The 13,239-nt window shown below is 36.2% G+C and overlaps 2 protein-coding genes and 1 long non-coding RNA gene across 4 annotated transcripts; 2 read left to right on the top strand and 1 right to left on the bottom strand.

Annotated features, from left to right (window-relative positions):
- Positions 1-225: 225 nt before the first annotated feature.
- LOC143907700 (metallophosphoesterase domain-containing protein 1) lies at positions 226-3,466 on the bottom strand. Of its 2 annotated transcripts, none has more exons than XM_077424588.1 (5): positions 3,180-3,466; positions 2,747-2,891; positions 2,381-2,657; positions 1,429-1,655; positions 226-501 (listed from the first exon to the last, which is right to left on the bottom strand). In XM_077424588.1, the coding sequence occupies exons 2-5, from the start codon at positions 2,874-2,876 to the stop codon at positions 374-376; spliced, it is 762 nt and encodes a 253-aa protein (XP_077280714.1). In that variant the 5' UTR covers positions 2,877-2,891; positions 3,180-3,466; the 3' UTR covers positions 226-373. The 2 variants fall into 2 exon arrangements, with proteins under 2 accessions (XP_077280714.1, XP_077280713.1); XM_077424587.1 differs by having other exon boundaries at positions 3,106-3,466.
- A 186-nt stretch (positions 3,467-3,652) lies between these two features.
- Positions 3,653-5,082, top strand: LOC143907702 (uncharacterized). The gene is made up of 3 exons (XR_013259949.1): positions 3,653-4,235; positions 4,326-4,435; positions 4,525-5,082. It is a non-coding gene; the product is annotated as an uncharacterized LOC143907702 (long non-coding RNA).
- Positions 5,083-5,314: 232 nt separating this feature from the next.
- On the top strand, positions 5,315-10,022 carry LOC143907695 (uncharacterized). The gene is made up of 2 exons (XM_077424577.1): positions 5,315-9,030; positions 9,137-10,022. The coding sequence occupies exon 1, from the start codon at positions 6,720-6,722 to the stop codon at positions 7,644-7,646; it is 927 nt and encodes a 308-aa protein (XP_077280703.1). The 5' UTR covers positions 5,315-6,719; the 3' UTR covers positions 7,647-9,030; positions 9,137-10,022.
- Positions 10,023-13,239: the final 3,217 nt, after the last annotated feature.

The raw sequence follows: 13,239 nt of genomic DNA on the forward strand, positions 1-13,239 counted from the left end.
ACATTAAGTAATCTTTTGTTGAAGTGAATGATCAGGATGATGAAAAGTTTATATTCATCAAGAAAAATTATATATAATATAATTTACTTTTATTTAAGAAAGAGATTACAAATTAGATTATATCTTACTTAATATTGTTGAGATATTACAAAAATCATGTGAAAAAGAAAGGCGAATTAACACTTATACTATACTGCTTATACATACGATTTATACATACTGCTTATACATCACGATTTATAAATTAAGGCAAGAAATCACTAATTTTACGTTAATCACATAATGAGTTTTCTTGCTCGTAAGAAAGATCTGAAGTATTCCTGATGTAGCATTACACAATGAAAATACATTGATGCTAATCTCGTTTGAAGATTTATGATTTTTGAATACCGGAAGGTAATGTTATATCAAATACTATTGGTGGATTACTTGGCAGATAATTCAGATCACATGTTGATGCATTAATGTATATTATCTTGCCATCTGAAGATATGCCATATCCTGTAAAACAAAATTATAAGTAAAATGGATAAGATGTTCCCATAATGTAACTACAAATATACAGCATGTTAAAAAAGGCAATACCTAAGAGTATGTCGTACTTGTGAGAACAAACCGAAAAGTCTTAATAAGCATTATTCCAAAAACCATTTATTTCCGAGTTATAAAGCATTTAATGTATTCTCTGCTTGTTTCACGTGTATGCATTGTATAACGTATTTACACGCAATACTCGTATACTCGTCTTTCACGAGCTTCTAAGATTGACGAATAATGAACATCGTTGAACTTTTGCAAGATATTCCTCTTCTATGTAGACAATATAGTTCACGGTGTGTGTGTGTGTGTGTGTGTGTGTGTGTGTGTGTGTGTGTGTGCGTGCGTGCGTGCGTGCGTGCGTGCGTGCGTGCGTGCGTGCGTGCGTGCGTGCGTGCGTGCGTGCGTGCGTGCGTGCGTGCGTGTGTGTGTGTGTGTGTGTGTGTGCGCGCGCGCGCGCCCTTATGGATTTTCTCATGATTGTTAGACAACATTTAAACAATTGTTTTCATGAAAATTAAATAGCACGTGGCGGTCCAGTTGCATGGCCACCTCATTCACCAGATTTAAATCCGTTACACTTTTATTTATAGAGACATTTGAAGCATGATGTATGCCACATCAGGACACATTGGATAAACTAATACAGAAAATTGAAAACGTCAACAAATACGAAATAAACTGGAATTTTTTAATGTATTCGATTGAGAAAATGTGCTGAATTGTGCGTTGAAATCATATCTGCTATAAAAAATGCTTTATAACTCGGATATAAATGGTTTTTTGAATAATGCTTACTAAAATTTTTCGGTTTGTTTTCACGAATAGTACATACTCCTAAAATTTAACACCACCTTTTTTCAATACCTTGTATAATAATATTCATCATACCTTCGTGTATGTGACCAAATACATGGTATTTGGGCTTTACGCGATTCTGCACCGTCGACAATAATTCAACGCATCCGGCTCGTACTCCAGTGCAGCATAGGTCTCCGTGACCTACAGGAGGGGTATGCGTTACGAGGATATCTGTGTCAGACGGAATCATTTCCCATTTTGAAAGGCATGCTTCTCCACGTGGCACGTTAAATGCCCACTTACAAAACTCGGGCTGCCTAAAGTTTCAATGAAATGTCCCTCAGAAATAAAAATCTTATACCTGAAATTATTTTCTACAAATATTTCGCATAGTATTCAAAAAAGGTAAACATCAATCTTTAATACAATCATAATATTTATTTTAAACAACAGATCAATATAGACTTTCTGTACGTATTGCTTGTTTACTTAATTTTAGAATATTGGAACATAAAATATGAAAATAACTCTTTTACTCTTATAAATATAAACATTATCAATTCTAATTCCTATAAACCCTTGATTAATATACATTATACAGCCATTGACAAAGTTATTAGGCACCCTTATTTCTTCTGAATATCTTGGAACAAATGTTTTCTGTTTACGTGTTTATTATGTGCGATTATTTCCATTTAATAAGCAATTGCTACACTTTTTTGTAGGCAGTAAACATATAAAGTCTATATATAGCAATTGCTTGTGAAATTGAAATAATCACGCCCGTATTAATCAAAGTCGACATACGGAATGAACAGTTTACTAAATAATATTGCTGTTTCCCTAAGATAATGGACTTTGTACCTTAATTGTTTGAACCATTCACAAGGCCAATAGAATGAAAACAATAAAGAGCTTACGTTCATTCACTGCCAAGATATTCAGAAGAAAAAGGGTACCTAATAATTTTGAATATACAGTGGCTGTATATTCTATTTTTATTCATAAAATAATTTAGTATAACTGATATGACGATATTTACCATGGAGTACCGTATATCTTGATTCCATGCACTATAATCTCGGAATCTTCAAGGTATGTACAATTTGTCAAATAATCTTTAACATTAGTAGTTTTAATAGCTTCCACAAGAATATCCTTGGACATACCCAAGGTAGGTATATCGTCGAGTATACTGGTTCCTGTATGCTTCTGGTGATCCCCGCTGGTATGCACAGAAAAGGGATGCGTGAACGTGGGATCAAAACTAAGTTCATGGTTTCCAGCTATAACTATCTTATGCTTGTGTGGCAAGTTACCTAGAATTACCGCAAAATACGTAACTTCTCTTAACATTCCTGCATTTCTCGTCGATGCACAGCACGAATTAATACACACGATAATTTACCTATCCAATTATTGAATTCTACGACCTCTTGCAGGCTGCCACATTTCGTGAAATCCCCGGCGTGGATGAAGACGTCTCCCGCGGGCACGTCAAATTTTATAAACGGCGTGAGCGAGTGCGTGTCGCTCATACATACCACACGCAACTGAAAATAGAAAATCATTGTTAAGCCTGTATATGTTTCAGATTAAACATACGCTCGCATTGATAATCGTGAGAAATGTAAAACTTAAATTCTTCTTTAAAACGTATAATTAACGGCGTTAAACGTCTAAGACAAGTGAAGGTGACGTTTAAGGTTAACACAAATACATCGCTCCGTGCTGAGAGATTGGGACGTTAAAAATCGTCGGACGTACTTTGTCACTCGGTGCCTCGTTCGTCGGCAATTTAGCATTTATTTTAACGACTTTCTGATGCTGGGACAACTCACGCCAAGCTGCCGTGGGATCAGCTGTCAACGGATGAATAGCTATCTTCATGCTGAACCGGTAAATAGACAGCCCGTTCAGCGTTCAGCCCCACAGATGATATGTTCAGCCCGTCGCCCGTCGCTACGCTACATACATCACGCTACATCGCTACTGTGTATGTATTGTATATACATACAAACATACATATGTATGTATACATATGTACATACACAAGGATACGTTCGTATTACTAAAGGCTCTATAAATGTGAGTATTCTCGTCCGCCATCTTCCTTCCAACCATATGTGAAAACATAACCTTTCAAAGAATCTTTACGTAAACAGGGATGACGCGTGGCTCAGTGCCTACGCGAATGATTAGAAACACCAAGGTCCGTGGTTCGAATCCGACCCGGCCTTCGTCCCATATATACTTTGTTGAGAAGTTTTTTCCGATTAAGGGCCTTGGCACATAGAAAAACTTAAGCAGTTAAACTTAAGCAGTAAGAAATCAACGGTATGGATTCGCTACCGCTTAGGGCCGTGCCTTAAGTTCTTGACTGTGATTGGCTGATTTGCTTACTGCTTGAGTTTTACTGCTTAAGTTTTTCTATGTGTCCGGGCCTTAAGATCCTTATGGATTAATGGTCTGCACGATTGGGAATCGGAAAGGATTCACAATCTGCAAGGCTTAAGATTCGTAAAAGGATCAAAAGATTATGAACGTGTGTATCACGGTGGTAGTGTGAATGAATGACTAGGTCTACATCGCTTGTGCTAATTACCTTAGGGTACAAGGCACCTTATTTTCTCATCCGAGGAATGTAACTGATAAAACCCCCTTTACGTAAACGTCAATACGCTTTCGGAGTCGCGATTAATCTAAAAATTTAACTTAAATATCGAATCTGTTACACTCAAAATAAGTGTTAATTGATTCTTAATAATTGATTAGACATGTGTTCTTAAACGCGCGACAGTAGAATTCGTTTTATAAGTCGTATTTTTCGTAAATCAACACATCGTGTCTCCGTTTCGTTGCACGTATTTGGAGCAACAATTTTAAAAGAGCCGAAAGTATGTTATTTAAATAATATTCATCGCAAAAAAATTGTCTTCATATTGCAGTTTTGTCATATTTTTTTATATTTGTGTTTTTAAATTAAGTTTTGGCTATTTGTAAAATGTCAACTGAGGACAATCAAAAAAATCAAAAAGTTTCAACTGAGGATAATAAAAAAAATCTAAGTACGTCGCATCCTGGGCCAAATGTAGAGGTACGTGCTGCATATAAATTCCCAATTTTTTTCTGTTTATTAATTTAATGTTCTATTTATCATATTTAATATACTTTCATTTATTTCAGGACCCTAAGCTTCAAGAGTACTACACAGATCAAAAAATTGAAAGCTTGTTGGCCGAAAATCTTTACTTAAAGAGTCAGCTGAAACGGTTACATCCTATTTTAAAAATGTTCTCTCATTATCCGAAAGTTGCTGAATATTTACAACAGTACAATGTCAAATAATTTATTTAGTATAAGAACATGTAAGTTGCTTTTTATTTGCATAAAAACTCAGATAATTCTCACTTGTGACGTCATAACTCATTGCCAGTTGAATGCACGTTCCTTTTTCATACTGGCAAGTGAGATTCAATTGTGTTTTTATCCAAAATTGAGACCGTGTACTTTAATGAATCTAATAGACTCACATTAAAAGTGAGGCTATGAATCTGTATTGTTATGCGATAGTTTTGTCACCAAAATAAGCAGGTAAATACAAAATGACATATCTTATCTAAGTATAAAATACTCTTATAACTAAGTGACTTAGAGATCACTTGAGTGTAAATGGAAAGCAACTATACTTTGTAAAAACTGTATGAAATAAAATTTAATTTTCTAAAAGATTGTTTCTTCAAAAATGACACTAACTACAAAATAATAGTAATAATAATAATAATAATGTACATTGACTAATAAAAATTCACGCTTACAATATCTCTAGGAAATAGTTTTTAAAAACAATATTTTATTTCATAATACATATTATTTCATAAAATACATATTTATAAAATATCAAGCAATTTCAAAGTTTATTTGTACACTTTTTTAAGCTTTTTTTAAACTTGCAGACCCAAAAATGTTCTTCCGTTGTTTACTATTCTCAGAAAAATTTTTGGTACAAAACGAACAAACAGTAAAAAAATGCTTAATAATTTTTTTTTTAATTACAGCACGTGGGAGAAATAATTTCAACATTTCTATGAATGCATTCGATGAGCCTTGAGTTTCCATTCCTCAAAATGAAATCCTTGTAGATTTTATAGTAATGGTCAGAATGTAAAACTAAGTTGAACGTTTCAAAACAAGGTTCTTTCAAGCCACCCAAGTTCAATGCTTTCGTATATAGTTTTGCCTTTTTTATAAATTCATTCTGTGGTAAATTGTGCCTCAACGAAAATGCAAACATTCTCCACAAATATGCTTTACAACTGCATATGTGGTACTTTCAGCCAAATGGAATATATTCTTTGCATCGTATTCGCTGACAATATCGGAAAAATAACTAAACGCAATAGTGTGCACATCAAGCTCGACATACATAGATAATGACATGACAGTAACGGAGAGAAAAATTCAAGGACAATTATGGAGTATAGTGAAAGAGGAGAGGGAGAAAGGGAAAAGAGCAACATTAGGACACCAAAAAATATGGATAGACGGCCTCGAAAAGAAATGGAATGAAAGCGAAGAAAAACTGGAAGATGGAAGAAGATTTCGAAGAGAACAAGAAGGAATGGAGGCAGGAAGAAAATGAGAAAATGAGAAAGAGAACGTACGAAAGAGAAGAGGAGGAAAGAGGAGAAGAACGGAAAGAAAGAAGAAGCGGATAGCAGAAGGGCAAAGGGGAATGACAGTAGGTTTCTAGAACATAGCGGCACTAAAAGGGAAAAATGAAGGATTTTGGAAGGTAGTGGAAGAGTGGGACATAATAACACTTCTGGAAACATGGGTGGAAGAAAAAGAGTGGAGCAAAGTAAAAAAAATAATGCCAGAGAGATATGTATGGAAATGCCAACCAGCGACAAGAGAAAAGAAAAAAGGAAGAGCAAGAGGAGGGATAATTACCAGAGTAAGAAAAGGGCTTGAAGTAGAAGAAAGAATAAAGAGAGAAGAGGAAGGAGTAGTGGAAAGAATTGTAAGAACAAAAGAGGAAGAATGGAAAATTATTAGTGTATACGTAAATAATGACATTGACAAAAAATAAGAGTAATAAAAGAATATACGAACGAAGGAGGCATAGGAGAGCGAATAATAATAGGAGGCGACTTTAATGCAAGAACAGGAGAAAAAGGAGGAATTATGGACATCTTTGGAGAAGAAAGAAAATCAAAAGACAAAGAAAACGCAGAAGGAAAAAAGCTGACAGAATTTCTGGAAGAAGAAGGGCTAGGAATACTAAACGGAACCAAGGGAGATAAAGAAGGAGAGCAGTTCACCTTTACCGGAGGGAAAGGAGAGACAGTAATAGACTATATAATAGGAAATCAGGAGCTATGGGAAGAACAGAAGAGGTAAAAATTGGAGAGCAGAGAGAATCGGATCATCAATATGTAGTACTAGAAATAGCGGAGGAAATAGAAGAAAGAAAAAGGGAGGAGAAGAAAGTGAAAAAAGTAATGAACTGGTCTAAAGAAGCTGTAGAAAGATATAGAGAGAAGATCAAAGAAAAAACCATAGACGGTGTGAACCCGGAGGAACTCATGGAAGAAATAAAAAATGCAGTAGCAAAGGCGGTAAGCTGGAAAGAAATTAGAATAGACAATAAAGCGAAAAGAAAAAATAAATGGTGGGACGGACAGTGTGCGGAGCTAAGAAGAGAAGCAAAAGAGGAGCTAAGAAAGTGGAAAAAAGGGGAAGAAGAAAAAGCAGAATATATAAAGAAGAGGAAAAAATACAGGGAAATGATAAAAGAGAAAAAAGAGAAGGAAAAAGAACGAATTATAAAAGAAGCAAGGAACGCAAAAAATGAAAAAGAGGTATGGAGATTCATAAATAGAGAAAGGAAACATAGAAAGGAAGTGAATGAAAAAATAAGCGAGGAACAATGGAACGAGCATTTTAAGAAGCTACTAGGAGGTGTAGGAACGAAGCAGGAGACAGCAAAGGAAAAACAAGAAACAGGAGATAATTGCGGAGATCAGGAAGGAATAGGAAGAGAGGAGGTGGAAGAAGTAATAAAGGAGATGAAAAATAAAAAAGCAGCAAGAGCGGATGGAATACCGAACGAGGTATGGACAAACGGAGGAAGCAGATTAAAGGAAGCAATATGGAAGATATGTGACATAGCATGGAGAAAAGGAGAAATGATAGAAGACTGGAATGAAGGAATAATTGTACCAATAGTAAAGAAAGGGGAAGGAAAAGAAGCAGGAGACTACAGAGGCGTAACACTGATGAACACAAGCTACAAAATATTTTAGCAAAACGACTAAAGAAGGAGATAGAAGAGAAAAAGCTAATACCGGAGACGCAAACAGGATTCAGGAAAGGAAAAGGAACGATAGAAAATATATACACATTAAACTATGTAATAGGAAGAGCGATTAGCAAAGAAAGAGGAAAGTTAGTAGCAATATTTATAGATTTGAAAGCAGCATTTGACTCAGTTGATAGGGAAATATTATGGAAGGTAATGGAGAAGAATGGAATAAGCGAAAGACTGAGAGCTAGAATCAAAGAGCTGTATAAAGAAACAAAAAGCGTGATTAGATGTAATGGAGAAAAAGGACCGTGCTTTTGGACAGTAAATGGAGTAAGGCAGGGATGCCCTCTGAGTGCGCTACTATTTATTGCTGCTGGCGGACTTGGAGGAGGTAATGAGAAAAGGGCAGGAAGGAGGGGTATTTATAGGAGATACAAAAATATGGACGTTTGCATACGCGGATGACATAGTGGCAATTGCAGAGAGAGAAGAGGAAATGAAACAAATGATAAGGAGGTTAGAAAAATACTTCGACAAAAGGAAGCTAACAGTAAATGTTGGAAAAACAAAAGTCATGAGATTTAGAAAAGGAGGAGGTAGAGCCAAAGAAGTTGAATGGAAGTGGAAAGGAGAACAAATAGAAGAAGCAAAAGAATTTTGTTACTTAGGATACATATTTCAAAGAAACGGAGGACAAGAATCGCACATAAAAGAGAGAGTAAGAAAAGCCACAGTTGCAATGAGGCAAGTATGGGGTATAGGAAAAAGAATTTTTGGAGGAGACTGGAAAAGAAGAATGAAACTTTTTGACTCATTGGTGGCAAGTGTGGCGATATGGAGCAGAAGTATGGGGATGGAAAGAAAGAAAGAATATAGAGAGGATACAAGAGAGGTTTATAAGATGGACGTTAGCATTAGACTAGTGCACGCCGGGTTATATGATAAGAGAAGAGACTAAAAGAATTAAGATGAGAACAAAAGCGGCAAAAAGAGCAATGAGATACGAAGAAAAATTAAAAAACGGAGGGGGAAACGAAATAGCAAGAGCATGCTGGAAGGAAATAAAGAAGGACGTAAGGAAAGAAAAGTCAAAATGGGAAATAGAACGTAGAAAGTTTTACAAGTGTAGAGGATATGCAGTGGAAGAGATAGAAATTAAGGAAAAGAGAAGAAGGGTGGAGTAGCATAGAAGAGGTAGAGTGTAGAGATAGAGACATACAAATACAGGAGATGGACGAAAAGATAAGAGAATCAAAATATAATAGATGGTACAAAGAGATAGCAGAAATCGGAAGACCTGAGTATCTGGAAAAAAGAGGAAAAGAAAAATCGATAACAAGGATAGCAAGATTCAGACTAGGAAACGAGATGCGTGATGGAAGGTACTGGGTAATTTGTTATGCGGATCGGTGTAACCTAAAGCACTTGATAAGGACCGGAATTCGGTCGAAACTAAATAAAACGAAAATAAAACGACTTATTTTGAAGGTACTGGGAATCAGAGGAGAAAAGAAGATGCAGAGTATGCGAAGCAGAGGAAGAAACATGGGAACATACGCTAGAAAGATGCGCGAGGGAAGGAGACGATGACATGAGAGGGGGAATAGGGGAGAGAGTGAGAAAAATTTTGAATGGCAACGGAGAGGGAGCCTAGAGAGATGGATGGTGAAGTTGGAGGAGAGAAGAGAAAAGCGAAATACAGAAACGGAAAACTGTTGAAGCTATAATATTATACTCTGTTTGATTTGTTTGTATACAATATAAATGCAAATGTATATAATGTCTATATGTATGATATATGTTATGTGTAACCATTTCAAGCCGAAAGGCAGAAATAAATATATTCTATTCTAACTAAACGTAATAGTGTGCACATCAAGCTCGACATGATTTATTGTTGAATCGTCACTTTCAGCAGCAATGTCAACGGACGCTTCTTTTAAGGTAAACTTGGCTGCGTAGCATCTGATTCTCCTTCTCCAAAGACGAACCGGCTACCACCTGTGCAGATTGAAGCGTCGGTCGCAAGTGTCCATTCTTTTCCTCCAAAGACGAACCGGCTACCACCTGTGCAGTCTGATGCTCACTATCAGATGACAGTAAACTTTTTGGCATATAACTGGATACTTTCACTTCATTGAAAACATCATGGTTTGATGGGGCAGCATAATCCATGTTTTACAACATTTTGGACAATGTTACAGTTTTTTAAATAAAAATTAACAATTTCTATTAAAAGAACTACAAGTGTGTCGAATAATATTACCATTTCTAGAGTAATTGGAACTTCTGCTACTTTTTGTGTACATACATTTGTGTACATACCGTACTACTTTCAGAAGTAGAACGAAAAAGCAAGACGGTAATTGGTTACCGCGGTGCCGCGTTACCGCATTGCCGTGCTGCCACGTCCTGTGTGCAGGAGCCATTAGACAAGGACAGTTATCTCTCGTATTATTCCTTTGTATAAAGCCCCTTGCACAATGCCAGGTAACAGGCAATAGGAACAGGAAATAACCAAAAAATCGTTAATTACAACTTAAAAAATTCGAATGCTATGATTGGTTGGCAATAGGCAATAGGCACATAATTTCCAACGTGACGGAAACTGTGTCTATTGCATGTGTCACTGTTTATTCCTGCATTTATACATGATTTCTGATTTCTATTCCCTGTTCCTATTCCTTGTTGCCTGGCATTGTGCAAGGGGCTTAATTTGCATGCACTCATTTATTCCTCTCTCTCTCTCTCTCTCTCTCTCTCTCTCTCTCTCTCTCTCTCTCTCTCTCTCTCTCTCTCTCTCTCTCTCTCTCTCTCTCTCTCTCTCTCTCCATCCCTGTCCCTCTCTCTCTTAGTACACTGGATAGCGTACACTTAGTATGGTAAAATCAGGATTTTTTGGAAGAGTGGTGTTAGGATTTTAAGGTATATTTGAAGAAAGAAAAACGGCAATGTTATTTAGGACAAAAAACTCTATTTATTATTTTGTTGATAAAATGTTGGGAAATATAAACGAAAATACATATAATAAATGAAATATATTATTTTTTTATTGTAACTGTCGAAAGTAAATAATATTACATAAAACCAGTAATGCAATTGAACATAGATATACGTACACACGCACACGCACGCACGCATACGCAATCGCACATATATACGCATACGCACATACATATTATTTTTATTATTTTTTCTGTGGGTCCCAGGCCCCGTCCACGATGACGATATCACGGACACGGGACGTCTCCAGGATCATGCTCCGATTACTTTGTACAAGAATAATTCTGCATACATTTTTCTTTTGTGCCTTTATATCATATGCATTTTTTCAAGCAAAATGCATTTGCAGAATTTACGCGATGAAAGATGTATATACACACACACACACACACACACACACACACACACACACACACACACACACACACACACACACACACACACACACACACACACACACACACACACACACACACACACACACACACACACACACACACACACACACACACACACACACACACACGCACGCGCGCGCGCGCGCGCGCGCGCGTGTTTATATGTATAGGTGCCCCAGAATTCTTGGTACTTTTCTTATATTTAGATAGAGCGAGCCAAACCGAGTCGAAAAGTCATGTACCATTTTGCAAGTTTCGCAATAGTTGACGAGTTATTAATGATTAAAAATTGACGTATTAGCCCGCTCTCCGCCAAATCCAAGCGCGCGGCGAGATGCGGCCGCCCCGCGGTCGGCGCGCGGGCAGTTGTTTACTAAAGCGGCGATGATTACGCACGAGCGGCGCGTAACGCCGGGTCCCTGTCCTAAGCGATGATAGTTTCTCGCCTTTTTTAAATAGAAATAAAATTTTCTAACAACATAGAAAATTTTTTTGTGCGTACGTATGTACATATGTGTGCACATGCATACACAGGAAAATATCAATTCTACTACTTAAAAAAGCGATTACTCAATTTACCTTTTTTTTTTTTTTAGTAAGTAACGGTTGTCTTTAAGCAATAATATTTTCTTGATAATAGTCTTAAAATGTACAAATTTTAGAAAGAGTCTTTATTATGTACTCGAAAGAAGAATTTATATTCCTTCAAAGAACATAATAAAATTTTATCAAAGAAAAGTCAAAATAATAAATAAAATAATATGAGGACCCTCGAAATTAAAATAGGAGAAGGCTATGAGGGTCAGACGCAGATCACAGTGCGTAATATCAGAAATAAGTGATTTATTCGTCGTTTTGATACATTACATCGATCCGTACGTTTCGGCTCAGTTTTGAGCCATCTTCAGCGGTAGTTACAGAAATTAAGTTACACGTTCTCCGTACCATATGGTGAGTTTACTGATTCAAAGTATCAGAAACATAGACCAATTGATCCATATCTGTAAATTTGTTCAATTAATGTTGAGATATTAAAAAGATTTTTTAGGAAACTCACCATTCGGTCTGAAAAACGTGGAATACAGAGCAATGTATACATAGTGAATACTCTCTGCGAGAAGACTTGACGATCTTTATCGACACGACACATGCACAGCAATGATATGAAAGGTCTTGCAAGAAGAGGCATGTCGTAGGTCAACACACCGGCGAGGATTATAACAAAGCACGATTTGACACCGTCTCAAAATGACACGGATTTTTTGCATCATGCATATGTCACGGTTTTGAGCAAATTGTAATCCATGCTCATGAACTCTGGTCGTTGGCAAATCGGGGTTTTACTATGGTACATGCAATTTTGTGACGGTGTCAAATCGTGCTTTGTTATAATCCTCGCCGGTGTGTTGATTTACGACATGCCTCTTCTTGCAAGACCTTTCATATTATTGTGTGTCGTGTCGACAAGATCGTCAAGTTTTCTCGCAGAGATAGATATTCATTATGTACGCATGACTCTGTATTCCATGTTTTTCAGACCGAATGGTGAGTTTCCTAAGGAATCTTTTTAATATCTCAACATTAATTAAACAAATTTACAGATATGGATCAATTGGCGTCTATGTTTCTGATACTTTAAATCAGTAAACTCACCATACGGTACGGAGAACGTGTAAATTAATTTCTGTAACTATATTATACCGCTGAAGATGGCTCAATACTGAGCCGAAACGTACGGATCGATGTAATGTATCAAAACGACGAATAAATCACTTATTTCTGATATTACGCACTATGATCTGCGTCTGACCCTTATAGCCTTCTCCTATTTTAATCTCGAGGGTCCTCATATTATTTTATTTATTATTATGACTTTTCTTTGATAAAATTTTATTATGTTCTTTGATGAAGGAGTATAAATTCTTCTTTTAAGTACATAATAAAGACTCTTTCTAAAATTTGTACATTTTAAGACTATTATCAAGAAAATATTCTTGCTTAAAGACAACCGTTACTTACTAAAAAAAAAAAAAAGGTAAATTGAGTAATCGCTTTTTTAAGCAGTAGAATTGATATTTTCCTGTGTATGCATGTGAACACATATGTACATACTTCACGCACAAAAAAATTTTCTATGTTGTTAGAAAATTTTATTTCTATTTAAAAAAGGCGAGAAACTATATCATCGCT

This window comes from Temnothorax americanus, unplaced genomic scaffold (assembly GCF_048541705.1).
Source record: "Temnothorax americanus isolate GAGA-0224 unplaced genomic scaffold, ASM4854170v1 Scaffold86, whole genome shotgun sequence".
In the NCBI taxonomy this organism is placed as follows: Eukaryota; Metazoa; Arthropoda; class Insecta; order Hymenoptera; family Formicidae; genus Temnothorax; species Temnothorax americanus.

Excerpts from the sequence above, each read along its gene's own strand:
- LOC143907700 (XM_077424587.1), bottom strand. The coding sequence starts at position 3,228 with ATGAAGATAGCTATTCATCCGTTGACAGCTGATCCCACGGCAGCTTGG. Across the intron at positions 2,892-3,105 it reads ACGAGGCACCGAGTGACAAA|TTGCGTGTGGTATGTATGAG; the intron begins GTACGTCCGACG and ends TTCTATTTTCAG. Across the intron at positions 502-1,428 it reads ATTTGGTCACATACACGAAG|GATATGGCATATCTTCAGAT; the intron begins GTATGATGAATA and ends TTTGTTTTACAG.
- LOC143907695 (XM_077424577.1), top strand. The coding sequence starts at position 6,720 with ATGGGAAGAACAGAAGAGGTAAAAATTGGAGAGCAGAGAGAATCGGAT.